Source organism: Sturnira hondurensis, unplaced genomic scaffold (genome assembly GCF_014824575.4).
Source record: "Sturnira hondurensis isolate 20B ecotype Veracruz unplaced genomic scaffold, ASM1482457v3 Scaffold0001872, whole genome shotgun sequence".
NCBI lineage: Eukaryota > Metazoa > Chordata > Mammalia > Chiroptera > Phyllostomidae > Sturnira > Sturnira hondurensis.
In genome coordinates, this window is record NW_028074503.1 from 40883002 (window position 1) to 40909080 (window position 26079).

General features: G+C 51.1%; 1 protein-coding gene across 5 annotated transcripts in view; it reads left to right on the forward strand.

Moving 5' to 3' along the window:
• ATP9B (ATPase phospholipid transporting 9B) overlaps positions 1-26079 on the forward strand; it is a 118555-nt gene that overhangs the window by 59564 nt on the left and 32912 nt on the right. For all 5 annotated transcript variants that reach the window (XM_037036034.1, XM_037036052.1, XM_037036063.1 and 2 more), the window contains one exon: positions 21351-21511. In XM_037036034.1, coding sequence (XP_036891929.1) covers positions 21351-21511 — 161 coding nt within the window. The remainder of the gene's footprint in view (positions 1-21350; positions 21512-26079) is intronic.

Genomic DNA, 26079 nt, shown 5'->3' on the forward strand with positions numbered 1-26079 from the left:
TAGTTTGATAGTGTTATATTGTTACCTAGTTTTGTGTAAGTTATTTTCATTTTAGAAGAAGTAGATTAGAAACCAGATTTTAGTTTTAAAGACTGCTCAATTATATTTCTACATTGATTATATTCCTGTTATCATCCTAAAGTTGTTATTTATCCGTCAAGGTGCATGTAAGGTAAGCATTCAGAGTTGTTTAGGTGAACTTTCTCCGGTCGGTGGCTGCAGGTAGAGACTCTGGCCCTGGAGCTGGACCGCCTGGCCCCAGCCTGGGCATTGCCACTGACTGGCTGTCCACCCTGGGCCTGCGGCTGAACCCCGTGTCTCACTGCACGGGGAAGGCCACCCGCCCCTGCTGCCTTTCTACCAACCGGAACAGGGTGCAGCGAGCACCGCAGGTTTCGAGCCCAGCCCTCCCTGTGGGTGACAAAGTGCTCACTGAGTTGGCTGCTGCGCCAGGTTGGGCTGTGCCGCCGCGCTCCTCCACCCTCCCTTCCTCTTCCCACCCCTGGTTTTTGAAATGGGTTCTCGGTTCCCTGGGGCTGGCAGAGTGCACCCCATAACAGGAAGGCCCCTCTGAAGTTCACACACCTGGATTGAAGGCCTCCCTTTGCCACCTGCCAGCCTCACACCTGCACACCTGCTCCTCCGGGGCCTGTGCCTTCTGGGTGCTCGCTCAGCCCCTGGTGCACCCATCCTGACAGGAGCCGTGGGAGCAGGGACCGCCAAGGCCAAGGCAGACGGCATGCACCATGCATGCACGTGCACGCCCCCATGCTCGCACGCATGTATGCATGCCACATGCGCACGTGGCAAGCGCAGTGCTGAGCACTGTGTTAGGTCAGGGGCAGAAGCGCTGTGCTGGGGTTGTGGCGCGCTGCTCAGGTGCAGGAGGCGGGGCTTATCAGCATCTGGCTTCTTCTTGGAGATACCCACTCAGCAGAGCGCTCACTTTCCATGGACATGTTGTGTAAAGTAAGGGATAGTCTTAGGAGAGAAATAAAATCTCAGAATTTGCCTATGCTGTTAAGTCTAAGTGTTTCGTGTCAGATTTTTAAAAAATTTCTAGAAGGGGTTGCAGGCTGCAATGGGCAGGAAGCAGCCAAGGTGATGTATCTCTGGAAAATGTTGACATGTGCTGAATAAGGAGGGTGCATGACACGTGGGTCCCTGAGTAGAGAAGGGACCAGAGCTCTTGACTCACCGTCGCACGACTCTGTCGTGTGCAGGCTGGCCTCACTGGTCTGACACAGCAAAGCAAACCTGCACACTTTGGGACCGCAGAGAAGGCTGGTGGGAGAACCAAGTAAACTTTCAGTAGGGAAGCCAAATCACTGCCTGGGTTTCACTGGATTTTTTCAGGGAAGCAAAACTGTCCCTAACACTCAACCCAGAGAGCCATCGTGTGCATGAGTGCAGGTAGGGGCTTGGATGGACGTGGTGGCCTGGTGACATTCTGTCCGCTGAGTCCATGGACAGCAGAGTCCTATGGGCGGGGCATGCATGTCTGTGAAGGAGGCGGCCCTCCCTCTGGCCATGACTCCGGTTGCTCCCAAACCACAGCGGCTCGCACAGGTTTCTTCTCACGGCACACGCCCAACAAGATGGCAGGTCTCCGCCCAGCCTGGCCCTTCCAGTCCCTGGACACTGGCTTCGGTGACCTCAGGGTCTGAGGGAATGACACCGCAGAGCCCACGCTGACCTCAGGGCCTTGGCCAGGGCCCGGCGGGCCCCCTTCCTTGCCGGAGCAGTCTCCAGGCCTTAGGTGAGTTGAAGGACGCAGCACAGCCCAGTCCCTCCTGTGGGGGGCATAGTCCTAGTGGGCATCCCTGGGAAACCAGAGGCCTCACAGCTCCTGGTCAGGACATGTCACTGTCAACCTGGCTGCAGGGGTAGTGAAGCGGAGATGGGGACCAGGGGGCAGCGCACGCCCTGCACTGCTTAGGAGACATGGATACGCAGTCCCCGGGGGAGGTGCGTTGGGTGCTCCTCAGACCTGGCAGGCTGGCAGGACAGCCCAGCATCCTGGGGGAGACATTCGGGGCCTGGAGGTGTGCATGGACAGGGCAGCGGCCATGGTGACGGACTGCGCCAATTGTTTCTGGCGAGAAAAATCAGTGTTACAAAACCGTTAACACTTTGCTCAGAGGAAACGTTCTACAGAAGAGTGCGTTCTGAGGACGTCTGGAGACAGCTGAGATGTGTAAGCATGAGACGGCTGACTTCAGAGCACGCGCAGAGCAGCTGCCAGCAAAGCTTCTGCAGCGCGGGCGCCCACAGCCGTCGATCTCTCCCTCCTCCTCACCCTCGCACCCGTTTGGGTTACTTGCTGCCTTCGTTATCCATGTGCTTGAGAGGCACGTGCGGATTTGGGAAATTGCTTTAAGTTCCGAGGACTGGCACCCTGCAGCGGGGCGGTTCTGACACTAGGGGGCGTTAGCCGGACTTGAGGTCGAGCGTGTGCTGCAGCCCTGGCCCTGGTGAGGGTTTTCGGTGCTACCGAGGCCGGAGGAGCGCCGAGGACAGTGTCGCAGCCACCGCATGGCCCAGTGGGGCTGAGGCCTTCTGTCTGGGAGCTGGCGGTGCCTGTGGGGTTTCTGGGGCCGAGTATCCAGAGCCCCAAAGCAGAAGCAAAGAGGTGGCTGGTCTAGAGGCACAGGGCGTCCCTGGAGTCCAGGTGCGGGGCAGGGGTTGGTGACAACAGGGTCCTCGGGCTGGGAGGCCCCCTGTGCGCTACGGCAGGCCCAGCACCCGCACCCCCACCTGCCAGCCGCTCAGCACAGGCCCGTGTCTTTGGTGAAGGCTGTTCCCAGGGCTCCCGTCTGTCGGGGACGCCCCAGCCTTGTACGACCTCCCCACTGGCCGGTGCAGAGCTCCCTGAGGACTGACACCAGGGCTTCACAAACCGACCGCCCAGGCTGAGCAGGCAGGTGTTACGATTTAAGTATTTTAGGTTGCTTCATTAAACCACATGGTGTTAAACTTGGCATTCTACTCGGCTGATGTCCCAAGCCTTCTTTTCTTCAGTTCTCTCTTTTGTTTTTATGTTTTGTTCTCTTCTACCTACCTTTTTTTCTTTTAAGATTTTATTTGTTTCTAGAGATAGGGGAAGGGAGAAAGAGGGAGAGAGCCATCACTGTGTGGTTGCCTCTTGTTCACCCCGTACTGGGGGCCTGGCCTGCAACCCAGGCATGTGCCCTGACTGGGAATCGAACCGGCGACCTTTTGGTTCACAGACTGGCACTCAATCCACTGAGCGACACCCGCCAGGGCTCTCTACCCGCCTTTTAAAAGAAAACATCAAAAAGAAAAGTATGATTACTCATGTACCTAAAACGTGGGTTGAACAGTTGTTGTTCCACTTTATTCCAAGGGTGCATTTTTCTCTAGCTGCTGCCATAGCTATCTGTCCTGCTCTGTGACTGTAGCGGCACAGCCTCTTCTTATGCCCCAGGTGGGTGGCCCTGGGCTGGTGCCATCAATGTCACATCTGCCTGCACAGTCCACCCCCCAGCACCTGAGTCAGAGGCAAACTAGACAGAGCCACCGCACCTCAGGTCACAACAGCCCGAGGTGCGCAGAGGGTCAGAATCATCCCTTTAGATTGGTCTTTGAAACTGGACCTTGAAACCCAGCTCGCCAGTTTTAGAACATCAGGATATACACCTCCGTTCATACTGCGGAAGTTTATTAGAATGTTCCTGTAAGAGGGGTGTGCTTCATCTAGACACGGGGGATGGGGGGGGATGGGAATGCCCTGCAGTGCTGTCTCGGGAGGGAGCGTTCTGTGGGGTGGGGGTGCTTGGAGCCCTTCCGCAGGTGAGCCCTCTCCCCTCCGTTGCCCTGGGGTAGACGTACAGCAGGGAGATGGGTCTACACAAGTGTGAAGACCTTATTTTAGAGCTTTGAACAAAGGAAAAGTTTTTGTTAGTAAAACGCTACTTTTACAGTACTATGTGGTGAAAGTTTAAATTATAAGGAGTGCAACTTGAGTAATGGACTGCTCTATGAAACTGAGCTTGAGCTATATTTAATAAGATGACACTTGATTACATTGAAGAGGAAAAAACCTCTTGCAGAAGGTTGAGGAGAATCCATTGTGACAGCCTGTCATGCCCACGCCATTCATAATAATAAGCGGCTCGGAGTGGGAGCGGCAGGATGAAGTGATAACAGAAATTGCTGCAAGCGGTTACTGCGATCCTCGGGCACACGATTTGTGTTCCTAATAAAAAGATGCTTTCAGATGTCTCCTGACAGACAGACGGGGCTGTCTGCCATTGTGTGAATTGGAGCTGGGTGGCGGGGCGTCTGCAGAGAACAGAGCACCAGAGGACCCGGCACAGGGAGCTTCGCAGGTTGGAATGTCAAGGCTGTTTGGCGAATCGCTGCCTGTTCTAAAACAACAATCTATTAGTACTTTTTAGGTTGCATTGATTTCCATTAAAATATCACAATGGAAGAGCTTTCTTTTTGCTGGGCTTGCATGCAGGCACAGCACCCTTAATTATTTAAATAGTTGCCTTTTTGAATAATAAAATATTTTCCACTTTAAACGCTAATTTAAAAACGTGAGTGTGTGCTTCCGAAAGACCCGTGTGCTGTAGAACTCAGTATCACAGGTGGTCCGGGCGGAGAAGGGGCTTTGGGAAGGCATTTTTCGGACAACTCGTTGGCTTTAACAGACTCGTCAGGAAGCCGCAGTCAGGACCGGGCCTGCGGCGCGGCTCTGGTGCACTCGTGTCACAGCTGCTCCAGGTCGTCAGCGCTGTGACTGGTGGGGAGCTGGTGACTTCGGGAGAGCAATCAGGAGCTGTGGGGGCCTCCGTTCAGGGTGCGGCCCAGGCGGGGACGCCAGGGACCCCAGCTGCAAGCCAACAGATCACCTGCTCTTGTACGATTAAATTGTTTTTCTTAAGGACCAATCCATGTCTTTAACCCTCCATAGGTAGTTTTTTCTAAGCAGTAATGTAAAAACTACTCCTCAAACAAATCTTAACACATCTGGTTTCAGCTTCTTTCGTGCATCTAAAATCTGTTCTGGGTGTGTTTTCTTGTGTTTGATTTGTTGACGCCAGAAGAGCAACTGCATCAAACTTTCTTCTTCAAAACGTGTGTACGATATACATTTAACGTGAGAGTCCGTCGCCTTCTTTTCCCACGTGATCAGCGCTGTCAGCTGATAGGCACCTTGTGCCTGCCTTCCCGCTGTCGCCAGGACCTTGAGTGTCCCCGTGAGGGCCTGCCCGGGGCCCCTCTCTGAGGGCAGCCGCCCACCTCGGGGGTCGCTGTTCTGAAAGGCTCTTTGTCAAACTGCCTAATGCTGTGCTCACCGGACTTCTTCCTGATCCTGGAAGTCAGAATGGGTTCTTTGAATGCTTCTGTTGCGCCTGGCGAGGGCACAGAAGCTTCTGGGGGACAAGTTCCCATGCAGATGTTCCCACCCTGCAGCGCAGGGCAGGCTGGGGTCAGGGCACCTTCTGTTTCTTAGCAGTGTTTTCAGGGGTAACGGGAGAAGTTTCATGTGAGTCGGACGTATCAGCAAAGGTGCATCCTCTGCCCTGAGGCAGGTGGCTCGCAGTGTCCCTGGGGTGCCCCCGTGCCCCACCGAGAGCAGTGACACTAGGGGGCAGGAGTGCAGTGTGACGAGCCCTTCCTTGTCCTGAGGGCTGTCCCCAGTTGACCAGCGCTCAACCCCACGCAGGCTGTAGGCTGTGGCCTGTGGACTGTGGCTGGCGGCCAGCCAGGCGGCCTGAGTGTGAGACTCCACTTGCTCTGTTAGAGTCGCCAAGACGAGGCCCAGCGAGAGCCCCTTCCGCAGTCCCGGTGTGTCCTGCTGAAGACTCCTCCTCCCTGGTTGAGGGGCGAGGCCTGGCAGCATTTTCTGGACAGAGAAAGGCAGGAGAGGTGTTGGCGGGGAGGGACCCAGTGGCCAGCCACACCCAGGCCCCTGTGTTCACTGGCCCTTCTCCTTGGAAGCTCTGGCTTTCTAAACGGGCAGGAAGACACTGTCAAAGAGCTGTAATGAGCAGTCCTTTCTGGTGTATTCTTACTTTTTCTAAAGAAATCTGTTAGGCCACAGAAATGTATGCTTTCAAAACAGGTAAAGGAGAGGAATAATTTATGTGAAAAGTTTATGAATTTATTTAAAAACCTTTCACCCTAGCCCTTTTATTTATTTTTTTAAATATAGTTTATTAATTATGCTACTAGTTGTCCATTTTCCCCCTCACTCCCCTCCACGCTGCACACCCCTCCCACCCACATCCTCCCTCTTTCGTTCACGTCCATGTGTCGTACTTACAAGTTCTTTGGCTTCTACATTTCCCACATATTCTTACCCTCCCCCTGTCTATTTTCTGCCTACCATCTATGCTACTTATTCTCTGTACTTTTTCCTCCTTTTGCTCCTCCCACTCCACTGTTGCTAACCCTCCATGTGATCTCCATTTCTGTGGTTTTGTTCCTGTTCTAGTTATTTACTTAGTTTGGGTTTTGTTTTAGATGCAGTTATTAATAACTGTGAGTTTACTGTCATTTTACTGTACATGTTCTTTATCTTTTTTCTTAGATAATTCCCTTTAACATTTCATATAATAAGGGCTTGGCGATGCTGAACTCCTTTAACCTTACCTTATCTGAGAAGCATTTTATCTGTCCTTCCATTCTAAATGAAAGCTTTGCTGGATAGAGCAATCTTGGATGTAGGTCTTTGGATTTCATGACTTGGAATACTTCTGTCCAGCCCCTTCTTGCCTGTAAGGTCTCCTTTGAGAAACTGGCTGACAGTCTGATGGGCACTCCTTTGTAGGTGACTGTCCCCTTATCTCTTGCTGCTTCTAGGATTCTCTCCTTCATTTTAATCTTGGCTAATGTAATTATGATGTGCCTTGGTGTGTTCCTTCTTGGGTCCAGCTTCTTTGGGACTCTCTGAGCTGCCTGGATTTCCTGGAAGTCTATTTCCTTTGCCAGACTGGGGAAGTTCTCCTTTATTATCTGTTCAAATAAGTCCACTCGTGGCTGTTTCTTTCCCCCTTCTGGTACCCCTATAATTCAGATGTTGGAACGTTTAAAGATGTCGTGGAGGTTCCTAAGCCTCTCCTCATTTTTTTGAATTCTTGTTTCTTCGTTCTTTTCTGATCGGATGTTTCTTTCATCCTTCTGGTCCATTCCATTGGTTTGAGTCCCACTTTCCTTCCCATCACTATTGGTTTCCTGTACATTTTCCTTCATTTCATCAGTGTACCCTTCATTTTTTCATCTAATTTGTGACCAAATTCAACCAATTCTGTGAGCATCCTGATCACCAGTACTTTGAGCTGTGTATCTGATAGGTTGGCTATCTCTTCATCGCTTAGTTGTATTACTTCTGAAGCTTTGATCTGTTCTTTCATTTGGGCCTTTTTTTTTGTCTCGACGTGCCTGTTATGTAGTGAGGGGCGGAGCCTTAGGTGCTCACCAGGATGCTCACCCGAGCACTTTTAAAATGGTCTCATATGGACCCACAAAAAACGATCACTGGGTGTGAGTGACATGGTCACGGCCCCCATGCCGCCCACTTTGTGGCAGGGGCAGGATCTGACGTAGTCCGTTTGTTTACAACAGGCACTCACATGAACGCTGGCTGTGGGAGCGGCCGGCCCGCCTGGGCCCTGTTTACCTGGCCTGTGGAGCTCCTGCTGGCCACCCACCTCCTCGTCTACGCTGAACACTCACACAGCCTCCCGAGCCCCTGGTGTCCCTTCTCCACAGGATTCAGCCAACACGATGAGCAGCATCCACCCGTGTCCCCAGTCCTCGGAGGCCTTGCGTGGACGTCACCTCCCTCGGGAGGTGACCCTTTTTCTGACGACTTTGGTTTCCTGCAGGCACAGGAGGGCTGCTTTCTCACAGTTCTGCCGTCACAGTTAGACATTCTTCCCTCTTGTCACAGCACTTGCCACCTGTCTCTCGGGTCCACTGCCCCCTCCAGGTGTGTCCTGGTCGCACACCCCTCATTTCACACGGCGCCCACCGGCCTGCCTCTGTTTCGTGACCCTGCTCCGTCAGTTGCCCCCCAAAGGAGCCTGAGCTGAGCCCGCAGCGTCCTCTGTCTTCAGCTGATGTGAGAGGAAGTATGATCAGGAGCCAAGGCTCCCAAGCACAAGAGTGCAGCCTCACAGCTGGTGAGCAGCACGTCTCACGTCCCCTTGTCCCTGCAACCACACCAGCAGGGCTGGTGCTCACTGAGGATCCTTGTCTTTCCAGAAAGCTCTGGGCAGGGGCAGGGGCTGAGGTGTTGTTGCACGTGTGCACGTGGAGCCGTCTCCATCCCTGGGGCCCGAGGGAAGGGACGGGGACCATGTGGCAGCCCTTTCACACTCCTGCCTGTTGTGTGGTGGGGCACCTGGTGGGGCCGTCGCCTGTCGTGGCCTCTGAGCTCAGGGAGCAGAGGAAACAGTGGCTTCAAAGGGGTCACAATCAGAGGAGCCCCTCACAGACACGCCTGCCTTCACGGACACGCCTGCCTCCCCTGCACCCCCGCCCTCACGGACACGCCTGCCTTGCCTGCATGCCTGCATGCCAGCAGCCCCAACATGAAATCCTGCGTCCCAGGCATGACGTACCTGCTGGCATCGGCATGCGCTCGCAGTGTTCCAGACTCCGTGATGTCAGAGTCCACAACCAGATTTAGGAAGCCGGGTCCGTGCACAGACCGTCCGTGCACAGGGCTCAAGTGAGCGCCGCCTGGTGCTGGCGTGGAGTTTCGGGTCTCTTCGCTCACAGAGCCAGAGCTGGGCAGAGGTGAGGGTCCCGTGGCCGTGAGGTTCGCTGACCTGTGGCCACAGACAGCTTCTGCACGACTCTGAGGAGGGTCTGTTTAGTTTGGGCTGGCACTTAGTCAATCAACCAACAATTTTGTTACATTAAAGTCAGTAGTTTGTGTTTTATTACAATTACAGGAATTGTTCCGTAGCCTCAAGATATAAATAGTCTGAAACACACAATACAGAGAACAGAATTTTCACAGTGGATCGATTAAATGTTTTTAATTCCAAATAATACAAAAAAGAATGACTGCTCCCAAGGTTTAATCTCAGTGGAAGCGAAGGCGAGTGCCCGCACTCGGGGTGGCCGAGACGCAGTGAGGCGGCCTTGTTGCAGGAGTCGCCTGCGTGCGCCTCATCAGCCCCGGTCCCTGGGCCCGTGCTCTGGGTCGAAGAGGGGAGTCAGGCTGCGGGCTCCCCTCACATCCCACTGGCAGTCGGCTCTCGCTTGTTATGCACTGTGGAGCCACAGCGTCCTGGGCAAAGAATCCTAACAGCTTTAAAAATAATTATGGTTGTAATGAACTAAACCCAAAAAAGTAAATGTGGGTTCTTGGACCTGTTGAAGTACCCATGCTCCCCTGCACCATTGCATTTCCCACGCACTTGAACCTAGTGGGGCTGTGAGGGCGCAGGCTGTGGCCCCCAGTCTGCTTTCGTGTGAGCGCTGAGTCGGGACGTGCTCTTGGAGAGTGAAGTGCGTGCTGCTTGGGAAGGATGCTCTGCCTCTTAAGTTTTTAGAGTAAATAGAGCAACTTAGTGCTCCCCCCGCCTCAAAACGAACACGGGCTGCTCAGGAAGTGTGGACATGCGCGCCAAGGTGTTTTGCAGATGCTCCCATAGCAGGTGCTCGGGACCCGAGGGGAGGGCTTGGGCGGTACCCCCGTCACACCGCGAGGGCACCGTGGCATCTGCCAGTGACCTGGTCCCCGGTCCTGGTTGGTCTGCAGCTGTGTGCGGGCTGTGTGCAGCTTGCGCTGTTAATCCAAAATGGCTTTTCTGTTTCTGACCTTTGGTACTGGCCTCTGTGCAGCATGTTTCACGCTGACAGGCTGGGTGCGAGTTCTGGGTCCGGCTCATCTTCACGTCTCCGGGGGGACGCCTGGTGTGACGCCGTGCTCCTTCTCCTACTCGGGGACATGGGGTTCGGCATATTGAGGACCTAGACGCGGAAGCGTGTGTCTCGGAGCACGTCTGCTGATGCACGGACAGGTTGTTCTAAAACAGGTGCGACCTTTGTCGCCTGGGAGCTGGTAGGTGTGTGGGGAAATGGACCCCGACTCACCCGGGGGCACTGGCGGCAGGTGGGGGGCACAGCCTGAGGAGGGCAGTGGCGGGTGCCCCAGGACGTGGCCTCTGGGTGCTGCCACCCTGGGAAGCCAGCGGCACACTCCTGGGTGTGGTTCATTTAAACCTGAAACACTCACTTCTAATTTCAGTGTGCTAACTGGGATGTGGTCACTTTACATCCATGAAACTGAACATTTGGGGACTTGTTTTACAGAAAAAGTTGCACTTTGCACATTGAAGCCCATGTCCTATGAAAAGGACACGCCCGCTGCTGACACTGTCCCACCTGGACACCTGGGGTGCTCATGACGCTGGGAGGTAGAGAGTTGTGGGTGCAGTTAGACACAGTTTCGTGTCCCTGGTCACGTTGGCTTTGTGGGGTAGAGGCCATGCCATGGAAACGCGGGAGTGACATGGGGCCCCCAGGAGTCAGGGTCAGAGGCCTGGTGCCCACGCGGGGCAGAGGGTGCACAACAGATCTGAGGCAGGAGTCAGGACAGGGGTGACGGCAAGTGTACAGGCAGCGGGTGGCTGTGTGTGGACAGGAAGCAGCTGTGGCTCTGACCGCAAGGGCGGCTGGGGGCCCTTAGTGGGCACAGTGTCTGGGGCTGCCAGGACGTCCACAGCGGGGTGCTGAGAGCAAGAGGGGCCCTGAGGGGGTGCTGAGGGGCCCTGAACGGTCATCCTGAGGCTGGGCTGGTCAGTGGCCAGTCCATCTGGAGCCCTCAGCGCTGCGCAGCCGAGGGGGTGGAAGCTGATGGTGCCGCCTGGGCTTGCGTGCAGGGAGCCGGGACAGGTGGGGTGGGTGCGGGGCCCACCAAACCAGAACAGGGACCCCTGGTGGCTCCAGGAGGCCAGCACAGAACGGCACTGACACTCTGGGTAGAGTGGGAAGCGTTGGGTTGGGAATGGCTGGGTCACAGGGGTCAGAAAAGAATCAGTTACAAGCAATTTAAACCCCAAATGGAGCCATTCTCTGTGAGTGATTAGCATGGGATTCATCTTGTGAAAGGAAACTAGTGAAACACTTTTGTGTTTGTCTGAAGCGTTTTCCTGACGCCAACTCCCCATTGGGAGCCAGCCCACCTGGTCGGGCAGCACAGTCGCTGCCTCCCTGCCCCGGGCGGCCCAGCCACAGGGCCCCAGCCCCGGGAACCTGCTCATGGAGGCGCCGACCGGCTTTTCTCAGTCCCCGAGGCGCAGGAGTCTTCCTCGTGACTTTAGCTTTAGCCCCAAGCAGCGGTCATCGGCAGGGGGAACCTGTTGTGTGTATCTTGCCCCAAGACGGGTCCTTGATACGGGAGTTTTCTCTCCTTCAGTTTGGGGTGGCCCCCGTCGCGCCTGCTTGTTTTCCACAGCCAGCGTGCGTGATTACATTTAGAAAAAATATCTCCGAGTGCTTGGACCACGCTCGGAGATTGGCGCTGTGACCCAGCCGCTGTCTTCTGGTGGCTGAATAATTAATTTGTGTCTGAGAGCTCGTGAGAGCGGTACCGCCTCACGCAGGGTCTCCTTGTGGACGGTTTGCTGGCTCCCAGTGACCCCTACCTGCCATCTGGTGCAAGTCCTGTGCTGCTGTCATCTGCTGCTAATTGCTGTCACCTGCATACTCAGTCCTCCCAGTGGAGGACTGGGACTGGGGACCTGGCGCCTGCTCATGTGTCCCCCTGAAAGGGGAGTGTAGGCTGTGGGCTTCTCAGCAGAAGCGTTGTGGGTTCATTTGTACTTTAATACACGAGGTGTGGAAGCTGGTGACCATTTGTGAAGGTTATTAGTTCACTACATCCAAGTGTTTTGTCTCTTTTATGATTTGTTTTTGTGGTTCCAGCAGTTAGTGGCCGGTTTAGGCCCGAAGGTCACCCCACATCTTCCAGATGACGCCGTGCGTGGGCGAGCTTGAGTCGGGGCCGCAGCCTGTGGCGCCGTATTAATAGATCTCACTTGTAATTCAGAGAACGAGAAGACTACCCGGGTTGGAGGCTGAACGGTGCCCCGTGGCACTGGCACAGCTGAAAACCGCGGACGCGAAAGATGTGTATATCAAACAGTTTACCAAATGAAGCCAGCTGTGTTTCCCTACAGACTGCGGCTTCCTGACATGCATCATTAAACCTGATTAGCTGCTTCCTTCCACAAAGATTCTTGCAGTCCTGAACGCTGCATATTAACATTTTCTGCCCCTCCAACTGGAAATGATTTGCTTTATTGCAGAGTGTCAACTTGCTCTAGTTTCTGACGCGTTCTAATTGGTACTTCAGAGTATAATCATCGGGAGATACCACGCCACGCATTTCTTTATTTGGAAATTAATACAGACCTTTTCACTTTATCTGTCAATCTGGGCAACTTTTCACAATCCCCAACTCCTGGGATTGCTTACAAGCCATTAAGTATGAAATGGTTCATAAAATGTCTTCAAAGACATAAAGTAACAGAAAAATTTTAGATGGTTTAAAATACTGTTACGTTTTGCCAAGATACCAGTAGTAAGCCTCTTAAAAGATGGTTTTAATAGTAAAAAGCAAGATGAAAAGTTTATTCAATCCTATTATGCTTATCATTTAAATTCTTCTGGAAAGCTGCAAAATTCTGTTTTTGTTACAAAACAAAAGAATGCGAATCATGAGAACCGTAGATTCTGAAAACTACCATTGATTCCGTTGCCTCATCCTGTCCTTTCTGCCCTTCTGCTCGGCTCCCCTAAACGTTGCGGTGTTTACTGCGCCTGCCTTTGGTGGGTGGTAGCTGCTGGGCCGGCATGTGGGTGGGGCAGGGTCTTGTCGCTTTGCTCAAGGTGGTAGTGACTCCGAGGTGTTTCACACCCTGGTCAGCATTTATGTGTCTCCACGTGTTTTCAGTGCACTCAGAAGTAGGTGACATGTATTTTGTACAAGGAAATGTCACAGACTCGGTGACGGGCGACAGAGATGTGGAGACCAGTGAATGTCCTCATAATGGACCTTGTCAAGTTGGCTAATGACGTCTGATTTAAAAACACCGTCAAGTGGCTTGATGCAGTGATAGGTGCCAGGGGTTGGGGGTTGGGGGCGAAGACCTTACATGGTCCACAAACTCCTGCACATTTACTCAGTGAGCCGCAGCACACCAGAGGAGATGGCGACACATCCAGCCTTCGTGACACTTTGTGAGATTCCTGGTCCAGAATGGATTCTGGGGGAGCCGCCCACAGGAAACGGATGTGGGTGACGTGCTGAGCCAGAACCCTAAACACCAGGGCAATTACGCATTGTGGACTTTTCTGGCTAATTGTTCCCCGCCCTGCCCCAAGTTACTTACAGTAACTTACAGTTACTTAGAAGGAGCAGCTTCGTAATGCCGTGTCTCATACTTGACCACAGTCGTCCTCGAGAGACCAGACTTGTGGCATCTGTTGAATAAAAACATTAGCTACTGTTTAGTAAGTTCCCTCCCACGGACCGTGAGCTACTTAGCACCTGCTGGCACACCGAGTTCGACTTGAGATGGTGGCATTCTGAAACAAATCACCGAACAGGTCTCTGACTTTAGCATAGAAACTCATCTGTGTCATGACCTCTTAGGAAGAGAATCTAGGGCTAGAAATTAAAGCTACGTTGTAAATTAATGACATTTGCTAATGAAAACGTAGCCATTCCCCTTTTCCAAAGTTTGATCAGAGCATTAGTTACGCAGGTGGACAGGTGATATCCCCCTGACCCACGCTGCTTCCCTGTTAAAAACAAGTTTCCTTGGCAGTGGCCAGGGCGGGGGGCGCGGGGGTGCTCCAGGCAGAAGAGATGGTCTGGCGCCTGGCCACCCCAGCCACGTCCTCTGCCTCTCTGGCCAGGATGTGGCCACACAGCCTCTCGGTGTGGAGGGCGCACCCCAGGCTGGCTTCTTCGTCTGCAGCCTGGCCCCTCTGACATCTGGGTTCAGCGGCTCTAAGCCCTCGCAGGAGTGATTTCCCCAGCACCTCACTTTCTGGGTCGCAGAGGTGGGAAACGCTTTCTTAGCCCTTTGAGAAGAATTCAGGGGCCTTCCTGGAGGGGGATGCTCACTCTGCCCTGAGTTCCAGGCCCCTGGCCTTGGAAGCCTGGCTGTGCTTGTGAGACCCTGGTGGAGTGCCAGGCCCGCAGGTTCAGCAGCAATGTTACAGCTGTGTGCACATTACTTGAAAAGACAAGACTGTTCCATTCAGTCATGTGTTTTACAAGTTATATTTAAGCAAATATTTTAAGACTATATTTTAAGGGTATTTATAAAGCACGCAAGGTATTTGCCGTGAAAGTCTTGCTACATTCCGAAGAAAACGAAGATGCATGTGCACCTGCCTCCCAGAGAGAAGCGCGCGCTGCACTGGGCGGTCCCTGCTGTGTGCCCGCGGAACGGCTGGGAAGGGGTGGTGTCAGCGGCCTGTCCGCCCCTTTTTCTCCTTGCGTCTGTTGCAAATTCTAAGATTCCTCATAAAAGCCTTCCTTTTAAAATATCCGTAGTGCTCAGAGGAATTATGAAGAAAATCTATTTTTCACATTCCTGGGGACCAGGGGATCTCCAGGAGTCTGGAGAAGCCCCAGCAGTCAGTCCAAGTCCCCGGCCTGTCCCTGCACACCTGGGTTCCTACCCGCAGGTGCCCAGGATTCAGAAATGTCTGTTAAAACATATAAAAGTTACCAACACAAACCACTTATGTAGTTGAATTAAATTGAAGTCCAAATCCAAATACCTGGCTTCAAGTGTCCCCTCTGTGGGTGACGTGGATGTTCAGGTTTCTGGTGTCAGGGGTCACTTAGGTTACTGCGGTGATTACATAGGTGGGTGGCCTTGCAAGACCATGTAAGGTGGACAGCTTCCTGCATTGCTAGGACAATAAGGTAAATATACATGTATGTACATGCAGGATCTTGACACCGTCAAGGGGAGCTGTTATCACGGTTTCTGCGACTCCAGAAATTTTCAAAGCTGCAGCTCCTCTCCTGGGGTGACCACCTGCAGGACTGTGGGTGTCACGGCTCTAAATACACTTCTGTTCGGGAAGTGGTTTTTATTTGGGATGTTCCCCCCATGTGTAATCGAGCATGTTACTGTCCTAAACATCTGTCTTGAATTTTGCATGGGAAAACAGGTATTCAGGGTTGCTCCTTTTGTTTAAAACATGTGCTAAATGTACTGAATTGGCGGCATTGGGTCTGAGGTCTGCCCTCACCAGAGGCAGGGTTTCACAACTTAGGAAGAAGAATCCCCAGACTTGAGTGCCCTCTGCTGGCCAGGCCGCCGCATGTCACCTTTGCCTTGGCTTTCTTTTCCCAGCTGGAGAAATGTTACTGGAAAAACCACCACAAAATGCCCCCTGGACTAGGAATTCAACCAGCGGCCCGTTGGTTCACAGGCTGGTGCTCAATCCACTGAGCCACACGAGCCAGGGCTCAGTGCTGGTTTTTAATGTGGTTTGCGTACAGAGAATACAAATTAAATTTCCACATACTTTTCACACAGTTTTGCTTATTTGTGCATACTTATTTTTGTTTTAAATTTGGCTTTGTTGTGTCACAGTTGAGAATATTTGAAATAATTTATAATTACTAAACAAAGAAAGTAGGTTACCAGTTTATTTTTAAATCATTGTACTGTTTTAAGCGTGATGACTTCTGATACATTGGTGGTCCTCTGATAAAGGCTCACATGCCAACTAGAGGCTGTCAGACAGTGACCGGCCTGACCAGTTGTCCTGCTTGAACATATAAAGTAAGTCTGTGTTTGCAAAAGCAAATCCGAGGCGGGGCTGTGTGTTTATGTTTTTAGAAATGTGCTATTTCATGGCACTCTGACAATTATGGGAAGTATTTTGCTGCGTGGATGTGCGTCCCAGTAAATACAGGGGCCGGTACCGCAATTTCCCAGATGACTGGGAAGGCCAGCAGGTTGAGAAGAGCCTCCCTGTGCGTTCACAAAGCCCCTTCAAGCGCAGCAAGCGGTATGTCTGTGAGTTTGGGGAGTCATTCTGCCCTCTGACGACGAGTGTATTGTAGGCCAGCTGACGAAGATCTGGCAGTGCACGGTGGGGCGGGGCACCACACTGGTGCAGCCGGGGCCAGGGTCTGGGGCCAGGGTCTGCCTCTGCGTCCCCGTGCCCCTTGTTCTCACACTGACCCGGAGAGCAGCTCTGCCTCCTTGTTGAGGAGCTGTGCCTTGCAGTCACCCGCTTTTGTTTGTGTAAAAATGCAACTCCATTTTCTTTTGAAATGTTAAGTGTTCAAAGAAAAAACATCTTGATGACTATATTGTAAGCAAGAAAAAAACCTTAAGTGCTGAATTTAGAATAGTCTGGCAAAATGTGTCGGTAGGTAAAAATGTAAGGTACAAAATGTTCTTTCAGATTAGACTTTAAAAGGTTTACTGTGTAAATACAGATTTTTATGTTTAAAAATTAAGATGATGTATTGTAGCATTAAGAACTGTCATAGTGATACTTATTTAGGGAGCATTTAAAGCACAGGTTATTTATTAAGCCAATAGCCGGAACAGCTCAAAGCAACGCCCACTTCGCACATCACTTGAGGTGGAAAGGGATCGCAGCTCAGGCTCAAGGCCGGCGCGGCGGGCGAGCGCCGCTTAGTGTGGGTCACGTCCCAAAGGAGTGAATGCATAAACTCAAGAGGAAGGAAAAAGACTGTCGAGCCCCACTTAAAAAATACTTTTATTTGGAAAAAGTGGTTGCTACAAGATTTAGGAGTTATTAGAAGGTCTTCAAATTACTTATTGTCCTGTTGTTGTTGTTTAATATTCCAGTCAAGGGGAAACATGGGGCTGACTTGCTTCAGAGGCGTGTGAAAGGAGTGTGCTTTGTTTAGGGGTTTCAGCTGGGTCCACGTGTGGCCCTGTGTCAGTTTGGAGTCAGAGGCCAAATTCTGCGTGACGGCAGCCAGTTCGCTGGTTGAGAGAAGCTCGCCTGGTGAAAGACAAACAGCCTTAGCAACGATGTTATTTTCTCCTGAGTCATCTTTCATTATAACACTGTGCTTCTGCTGTGTGGAGTCCTCTTGAGTGAATTAGCTATCGGATTAGAGGCTTTTCTGGTTTTCAAATTGTAATGTATTTACAGGGGAAAATGCAAGGCAAAATGATACTCAGCTTTCTGTAAGTTTAAGTTGGCTTTCTGACAGTTTGCATCTTATTTGGCTATTCTAAAATGTTTTCATGTAACAATTAGGTTAAGTGTGAGTTTAAAAAAATGGTAGAAGTATGTTGATGTTCACATGTGAATATGCATGATGTTAATACCATAGGATAAGAAGCTAGTGGTGTGCATGCCTTTGTCCCAGGTAGTGGTTCTGGGAAGTTGTATCCCGGGAGCCTTGGTTCCAGTTTGGTGTGCACACTGGTCTCCCAGGGGCAGGGTGGCAGGACAAGGCTCGGCTGAGATAGGTGGGTGCTGTGTCCCAGGCAGAGAAGGCAGGGTCTTTCCCACATGCATCCAGACGCCGGCCTGACCTTTCCTCGATTAAGCAGGAGAATACCATATTTACCCTTTATTGTTGGTGCAGACCATTATTTTCCTGAGTACCATTAGCTGTTTAAAACTTGGTACATAAATTAAAGAGGAGCTAAGTGGATTTGTGATCGCTGCCATTAGCAGCATTTTAGATTATACAGGCAATTATTGTGTTCATTATCCTAGAACAGCCCCTTTGCAGAACCATTGTCGTGTCTTAGACATTATGCACAAATTTTCCCTTAGAGATTAAAATTTCCAGTAGCGTATTTAATTTTGCTATCACATTTGTTTCAAATAAAACAAATATTATGACAAGTAGAAGATAATTTGCTTTACTAAGAAATTACAATAAATATTGAAAATTACTTCCTAGTGTACTTAATTTACCTTTTCTTATACAATCATAATTACTTCAAGTGATTATTAATATATTTTATGAGTGGAAAGGTTTTGCAGTCATAACAAAAGATATCTGGTCTGTTCAGTGTTCCAAGAAATATTTTAAAGAAGAGGTTCACAGGAAAACCCAAGTTAACACTTTCTTTACAGAATCTGTAACTTTATAAGTTCACTAATTTTTATATTGAATAGTTTCCAAGAGTCTAGATTGCATTTTAGACAATTTGAAGAAACTTTTAAAGGTGTTTTAGAGAAATGAATATACAAATTAACTATTAATTAAAGTTGACTTTAAAAAATATAAGTTGAAATGTATCTTCTTCTCACTGTGTGTTAGAATTGGCGAGAAAAATGAAGACCACAGGCTGTGCTACTGCTTGGTTGCAGGTGTATTCCAGGAAGAGCCACCCCGGGTCCGAGCAGGCTCCGTGCAGGGACGCAGGGACTGCGGGAGGGCGGGGCTGGGTCTTGCTCTGCGTGGCCCCCACGGCAGGCAGTCGGTGCGCGGTGCTTGCTCTGGCGCGTCTGCGTGTCCGCACACTGCTGCTCTGGACTTTCGGCCGGTGTGCGCATCTCCGGGGGGAACTCTGTGCCGGGTCCTGGCTGCTTTGTCCCTGCACTTCCCATTTTCATGGCTGTGATGCCAGGAAAGTGTGAGGTAGTGGGTATATGTTTTGCAAGACAGCGATTCTTTATTTTATTACAAAAAGAAGACCAACTCTGGAAGGCCCGATTAAATCATTCCTTTCACTTTTTAATGGGATTTGGATGAATAGAGTAAAATATGCACTTTGCATTCATTGATAGCATCTTTAGGTCGAGGTAATTGAGTCTTTTTTCCTGACTGAATGAATAATGACTTCATCCGACCCTCAGCGGGCCTGAGACTTGGGCCGCCTTTGTCACAGCGGCAGGAGCCAGGCTTTGAAACATGCTCTGCTTCCCTGCCTTAATTTTTCTTCATTTTAATCCAAAACCCCATTTTTCTCCATAATTCAAGCATAAACTATGTAGTAGTTGAAGGGGCGGAAATTGCAGGTGTTTGTCCTGGACGCTCTGCTTTGTGAGTAGAGTTGATCCATGGGCTGTGGTCCTCTGCCGTTGTAGGCCCCTGTGGGCCCCTGTGCGCGGGTCCCAGCTGGGGCGGCTGCCAGCAGGTGGGCCAGAGAGTGCAGTGGGCCTTCCTGCAGGACATGGGGCCCTGCTGAAAACTAAGGGAGGCGGGCCTCACCTGCTGTCGTGCCGAGAGGCCACAGAAGCGCCTATGGACCCGGTGGTGAGGTTCCCTCGTGCCCCGAGTTAGGAGTCTGCCCACAAAGGAGACCACATCCCACAGGCCTGGAGCTTCCTCTGCTGTCCCGCAGCACATGGGGAGCAGGGTGGGGGGCTTAGGGGTGTGGCCTGCAGGGCAGGGCCTGCACAAACCCGCACCCACCTGAGGAGGTCCCTGCAGCTGCCAGACCTCGTGGGTGCTCTGCAGGGGAAACAGATCCCACGCTGTAGGCGAACACCAGTCACGTGGGGTCCCAGTGTCCATCCCCATTGTTTCTGCCCTGTGTGCAAAGGCTACGACGTGCCAGGCACTGGCAGTGCTGGCTGCGGTTCCCAGAAAGTGAGTCTATGAGCTTGGTTAGGAGGGAAGCCTTCAGTGTTGCGACTCTTTTTTATAGTGTTTATTACTGGTGTTCATCTTATTTTTTCCTACTGGACTGACTGTGTCTTATGGGTGAGATCTCACAGTTTTTACTCATTTTTCATGACCTTTGAGTTTATTAGCAAAATTATATAGACATTTCCATTTATTTGTGTAATGACTTTTCTTCACAACTAAATGGATTATGTGACAAAGTTTTGTGTTTTCTCTCTAACTACAGGTTTAGTGTTCCCATGAGAGTTTGTGGCAAATATTAATCCCAAACATATGTAAACTAAATACATGAAATGTGGAAGAGGCTAGCTTTTTATTGGCCAAAGTTCTGGATTTGAAAAAGTCTATAAAATAAAACAAGTTAACAGTTCAGTGATTCTCAAATTTTTAAATTTTTTTTAATCAAAGTTTTGGCAGTCATGTTTTCTTTTTTAATTATTCTTTCTTAAAATCCGTAGCAGAATCAGGAGAAACTCAGCTGGCCTGATACGAATGCTGCCTTCTGCTTGGGTCCCACACATCATGCGTGAGCAGCTGTGTTCAGGCATGCTGTGCCCCGCAGACCCTGGGGACCCCGGAGGCCAGGCTTCGCCAGGCCCTCTGACATTCCCAGAGTCACACAGTGCGTAGCCAAGGCCCAGGTCCCCATTTTTAACGATGAAGAGGAGGATGGTGATGATACGATGACACGTATCTAGGCTTACCTTCTACCTGGAGCTGTGCATCATGTCATGGAGCCCAAGTCCTCGTTAGCAAGGCACTGCTCGAACCTGGTCCCTGCTCCCCGCAAGGAGCTGTGCAGCCAGGGCCCCAGATGGCCTGCCTCTTCCCTCTGCCTAGACTGCACACCTTCTCCAAAGCCCAGGCCCCTCCACCGTGCACACTGCCTTGCACGCTCGTCTTCCCATGGTGACACCGGGCAAAGGGGGAAGACTTCATCAACGTTGCCAGGGCTCGAAACGGGTGTCGTGCCTCTCAAAAGTGCTATGTCCCCCTGGGTTGTAGAGTGAAAGGTGTTTGGGTTGCTGCCTCTACACAGAACACAACCAAAAAATGACCTGGTTCTCAATGACACAATTTTCACGCACCTTTCGCTCAGCTCGTCAGTGGTCCACAGAATGAGCACGAGTGTGGTGTGCCTTACTGGGAGACTCTGAAGTGTAGGATTTGTACAAATCACAATACGAAGTGTCTCATCCCAGGCTCGATACTCTATCTGTTGCTTTTCTTCTTAACGAGGAGTTCTTTGCAGAGAGGCTTTTGGCAGACGGGGATGACAGACATCCTGTCCTGTCCTTGGGGGCCTTGAGCTGAAGAACATCTGTGGGGTGGAGGGTACACACAGCCTCTGTACTTGTCATGGCAGTGCAGGGAAAACGTACGTCTGCTCTCACAAGAGCTAACCAAGCCCCCGGGTCTGCTAGGCCCATCGTCTCCTGTCTCGTGGGTTCCCGTGAGCGGTCAGCACATCACCACACAGAGAAGCATCTGAGTCTCTGCAGCTGGACACTCGGCCCAGTAGCACCTGCCTGGACACGCTGTGGGGCATGACTCGTTCTCAGGGATTCCGCCCGCATCCTTCTCGAAGAAGCTTCCTGGGAGAAACCCAAAGTCAGCAGTTGTGCGTTGCGCCCTAACGCGGACTCTTGCAAAAGGCGATGTACAGATGTCGTCACTCACATTCAGATGGGTGGTGATAGGGGCGTTATGCTTCTGCCCTAATTCCCTGTTTTCCTTTCAGGTGGGTTTGTTGGACATCGAACTCAATCAGCTGACCAAAGCGCTGTTTCTGGCTCTGGTTGCCCTCTCGGTTGTCATGGTAACCTTACAAGGCTTTGCTGGGCTGTGGTATCGCAATCTTTTTCGGTTCCTCCTCCTCTTCTCCTACATCATCCCTATAAGGTAGGTTGAAGACTTACTGTGAAACAAATGTCTAGTTTAATTGAATGTGATTTCGTGGAAATTTGAAATAGAAATTTGTTTCTCAATATGAAAGAAATTGTCCACACAAAGGTCAGAAGGAAGGAGTCAAGAGCTCTGCTGAATCCTTAGGAATCCTTCCGTAGAAAACAATGTGTGGGAGTCAGTTTTGTTAGAATAATCTAGAAATCCGGTATTTTATGTTGTATAAATGTATTGATAATATAATCTTCAACAATTGGGAGATACAAGACATAAATCCAAATCTAATACAGCAGTTGTAGTTGATTGCTGATAGACATTTGTTTCTGGTGCCCTTGGGTCTGCACGCGGTCGCTGACATGTTCAAGTCATCTGTATTTCAGAGCCCAAGTAATGTATCTGTCAAGTCGGATAAAATGCTGAGTAAGGCCATCTTCTAAGTAGGAGAACCCATCTCACTCGAAATTGGGAAACACATAGTTAATATGAGATGCTTTTCATTCAAAGACTAGTATTTACAATAAATGGATATAAGTCCATCCATTTTAAAATATTTCCACAAAAAACATTTTCAAAATATACCCTTAATATATATGTTTGGAAATTCCATATGAATGAGCTATCGAACCCTACTAAATCATGCATAAAGTATGAATCCAGAATAGCGATCTTCTGTAGCAGGAAATGGAATAAAACCGTAGGCAGGGATTAGGCGCAGAGGTGGGAGCACGTCTCTGTCTACAGCCCGGCGCTCTCTGTCCGTGTAACAGCTAAGTCCCTTCCTTCCCTTGCTGCACAGCGACGGCGCAGTTGGCTGTCCCTGGGCGCCGTACACAGATATGCACGCCCTCCCTCTCCCTCAGCTGCCGGTGTCTCCTGCACCTGTCTCTGCAGAGCAAACGTCTTTTCTTCAGTCTTGTTTCTCTTCACTGCCGCTGCTTTTACCCGTTCTGCCACGTGTGTGGTGTCACTTTCCTGGCTGCATCGTCACACGACGCAGAGGCCCGGGGAGAACTCTGTGCCTCTCTTCTCTAGGGCCTTCCTCCCCGCACCTGGGGGAAGCCATTAAGCAGTGTCCACATCTCTTGCAGTTTCTGAATGAAATACTTTATTTCTGTGAACTGTCTCCAATTTCTTTCTTCAGTGAAATGATAATGTGAAGAGACTTGATCGCGGTTCGATTCCCAGTCAGGGCACATGCCTGGGTTGCAGGCCAGTTCCCGGCAGGGGACACACGATACATTGTGTGTCCTCGGCAGAGGCAACCATACATTGATATTTCTCTCCCTCTCTCCTTCCCTTCCCCTCTAATGATAAATAAATAAAATATTTAAAAAAAAAAAAAGAGACTTGACACTTTCCCCTTTATCAAATTAACAAAGAATTGATTACAAAAAAATTTATTAATTTAAAAAATTTGATTACAGTTAGGACAGTTAATGCATGAGCATTTAAAACTAAAACTAATTTTCACTTTTTTTATTTGAAATATGTATTTATACTAAAAACTAGTAAGACCTAATAACAACAGAAGGCCAGAGTGTCATCTCACTGAGTCCCGACAAACCCCGCAGGGCTCTCAGATGTGTGCACCCACTTCTGCGAACGAGTGTGCAGGTGCCCCGACAGGTGGACCAGCACATACACACCCTTCTTCAGGCTGGCTGTCTGTGAGGAAGGCTGTCTGCGAGTCTGTTCCCGTCTAGTTTTTCAGTCCACAGTTGAACATCTAGCGTGTCTGAGCTCGCACTCACCAGAGTGGTCGCTGCCGGGCGGCAGTGTCTGAGCGCACCCCACTGGGAAGCCTCCCTCCTCCTGGCTGAGGTGCTCAAGTCCTGGGCCCAGAGGAGTGTGGTACATTCGGGAGTGAGGGTTACGTTTGATTTAACAAAGTTTGTTTCCCTTTGCAGTTTCCATAAACTATGGTGGATGATATATTCCAGTATTTGCTAAATATGCTTTTCAGTGTAACCAAAAGATAGATTTTAAAATATTTTCTTGTTTTGCAAAGTACACAATTCTGGAGAGCGCTTTTTCCTCCACCAACCTAACACTCCTAAAAGGCTTTTTAAATTTAAGACAGTGAAGCTGTTTTTATAAAAATTTCTCTTTACAGAGTAAAATATGTGTGAGTCACCGGATAGAATTTACTTTGTCTTTCATGTAAAATATGACAAGATTTAACTCTTGCTTTTCCAACTAACATGAATGGACATTCCCTCAATCATCTGTGTCACTCATGGCCAACGGCAGACTGTCAGTTCTTCACAGCACATGTGGGCCCGTCGGTTACAGAGCGGGCGACTCCTTGTCTCTCTCGTTTTTGCCCCTTTGCCCGCGTGCTTTCAAATCCCTTCTTGCCCTGGCTGCTGTGGCTCCATGGACTGAGCGCAGGCCTTTGATCCCAAGTGTGGCAGGTTCAATCCCACTCAGGGCACATGCCTGCTTTGCAGGCAGGTCCCCAATAGGGGTCACACGAGAGGCAACCACACATCGACGTTACTGTCCCTCTCTTTGTCCCTTCTTTCTCCTCTCGGGAAATAAATAACATATTTTTAAAAATAAATAAGTAAGGCTATTCACATCCCAGCTGTGAACACTGCCTCTTCCATACGGGGTCAGAGTTTCTCACGCCCTGGCGCAGCCCTGTGGGTGACAAAGCAGTGCCTTGGCTGGGGCCTCTGGGTCTCGGGGGCGGTCCCTCTGTCCTTGACCGCAGCCCGGCCCGCCACTGGCCACCGCCTGGACGCCCCAGGCTCTGCTCCGAGCCCCCCACGCACCATTCACCGAGAGTGGGCCGTTGCAGTGCGGGCCACACAGCCTCGAGTCTGCTCCAGAGCCTGGCAGCGCCACTGGAGGAGAGCGCGGAGGGGCCTCCCGTCGGGGCTCTCGCGGGTGCTGCTGCGGGGATTGAAGTGGGTGCGAGCCTGCCGACCTGCCCAGCCCGGGGAACGCGCCCAGCGGCCGGTGGGTGGGAGGGAGATCGCCCACGTGGGGCGTGTGGGGCCGAAGGCGCGTGCCTCGCAGGGGCGGCTGCGGGCGCGCTGGACGAACTAGCACCAGGGGCCACAGATGCGCGGGCGGCCCCTGGGGCCTCGCGGCTGTCGCTGGACATGCGGACACCCGGAAAGTCCCTGGGGTGGCAGGGAGGGCAGAAGCGCCTTGGAGTGGCCTGGAGGGGACAGACACGTGCCCCAGCTTCTCCCCTCGCACGTCCGGGCTGTGGCGCGCCTGGGCGGCGGGGCGGGATGGCGAGGGCCGCGAGGCTCTGGTCGGTCGTCCGGCAGTCCGGAACGAGGAGCCTCGCCCGGCCAGTGCGGACTCGTGGGAGCAAGCTACGCGTTTCCCGTGGGCGGTGCTTTGCGAGCAGGGGTCACTCCGCGTGTGTAAGGGGCCCTTCCCCCACCCAGTGGTGCCGTGGCCTCTTACCCCGGAAGGAGTGTTTTGCGGCATGAAGTATGTTTTCCGTCCTGTTTCCCTTCCGGTTGTCTTAGCGCCCTTCTCAGGCGACTGGACGTGGGCCCGGCAGTCGCGTGCCGGGCGGGCTTTGCTGGGCAGGCAACTCTTCCCTTGCCTCGCTGCGGTGTTTTTACATCACGAGCGTAGTTTTAAGACTGTTTTCTCTCTTAAGGTTTTCTTCTTTTAACACTTTGATGAGCAGACTTTGTGGACTTTCCAGTGTCCTGCCGATCCTTGCGCTTTGGTGGGGGTTTGGCTCTGCGGCGACACTCGCCTTCCGTGCGCGTGGGTGTGGCTGCAGTGAGTGGGCGCGGGACCTCCTCCTCGCGTGTTCCCTTCGCGTTTCGGGTCGAGACCGTGCCAGTCTCATGAAGGACACTGATGGGTCCTCTCTTGTTTTCTGTTCTCGAACGTTTTATTTAAAGTTGTAAGCATGCATTTGGGGACATTTACATGGGGGAGGGGGTGCTTTGTGAGCCTGAACTGTTCGCTCTGTAAAGGTGTTTGGCAGAGTTGATTTCTTTAGTAGTGTAAATACATTTCTAGTCAATAGTTTAAACAGTTGACTTTAGTAGTTAGAAAACTTGATTTAAAGGTTTTTTTAGTTTTTTCTTGAGTCAGTTTTGCAAAGTTACAGCATTTAAAACACAGGTCAGTTGCACCGCAGGACTCGGGTCCATTCAGGAAGCTCGCTCCGCGTCGCGCGGAGAGCGGACTTCCGGTTCCGGCGCGGAGCTCCGCCTCTGCCGGGCCGGCCTCTGTGCCGCGTGTTGGTGTCGGTGCGCTGTATTTCTTCCTTCCTCCTGCCTTTGGCTTTTATTACCTTTACTTCTTAAAATAGATGCTCAACTCACTAGTTTTCCGCTCTTTTCCTTCTTCTGGACGTGCGGTTGAAGCTATAAATTTTCATACGAGCACTACTTCAGCTGCATTCCAAAAGTTTTCATAGTTGTATCTTTGACAGAATGTTTAATTTCCACTGTGATTTCTTCTTCGACCCACGGTTATTACAAAGTGATTACTTAATCTAAGGCATGTTTGAATTTTCTGCATATGCCTGTGTTCGCTTCAATTGGTGGTTGTCAGAGAACGTTCCTCGTGTTGTTTCA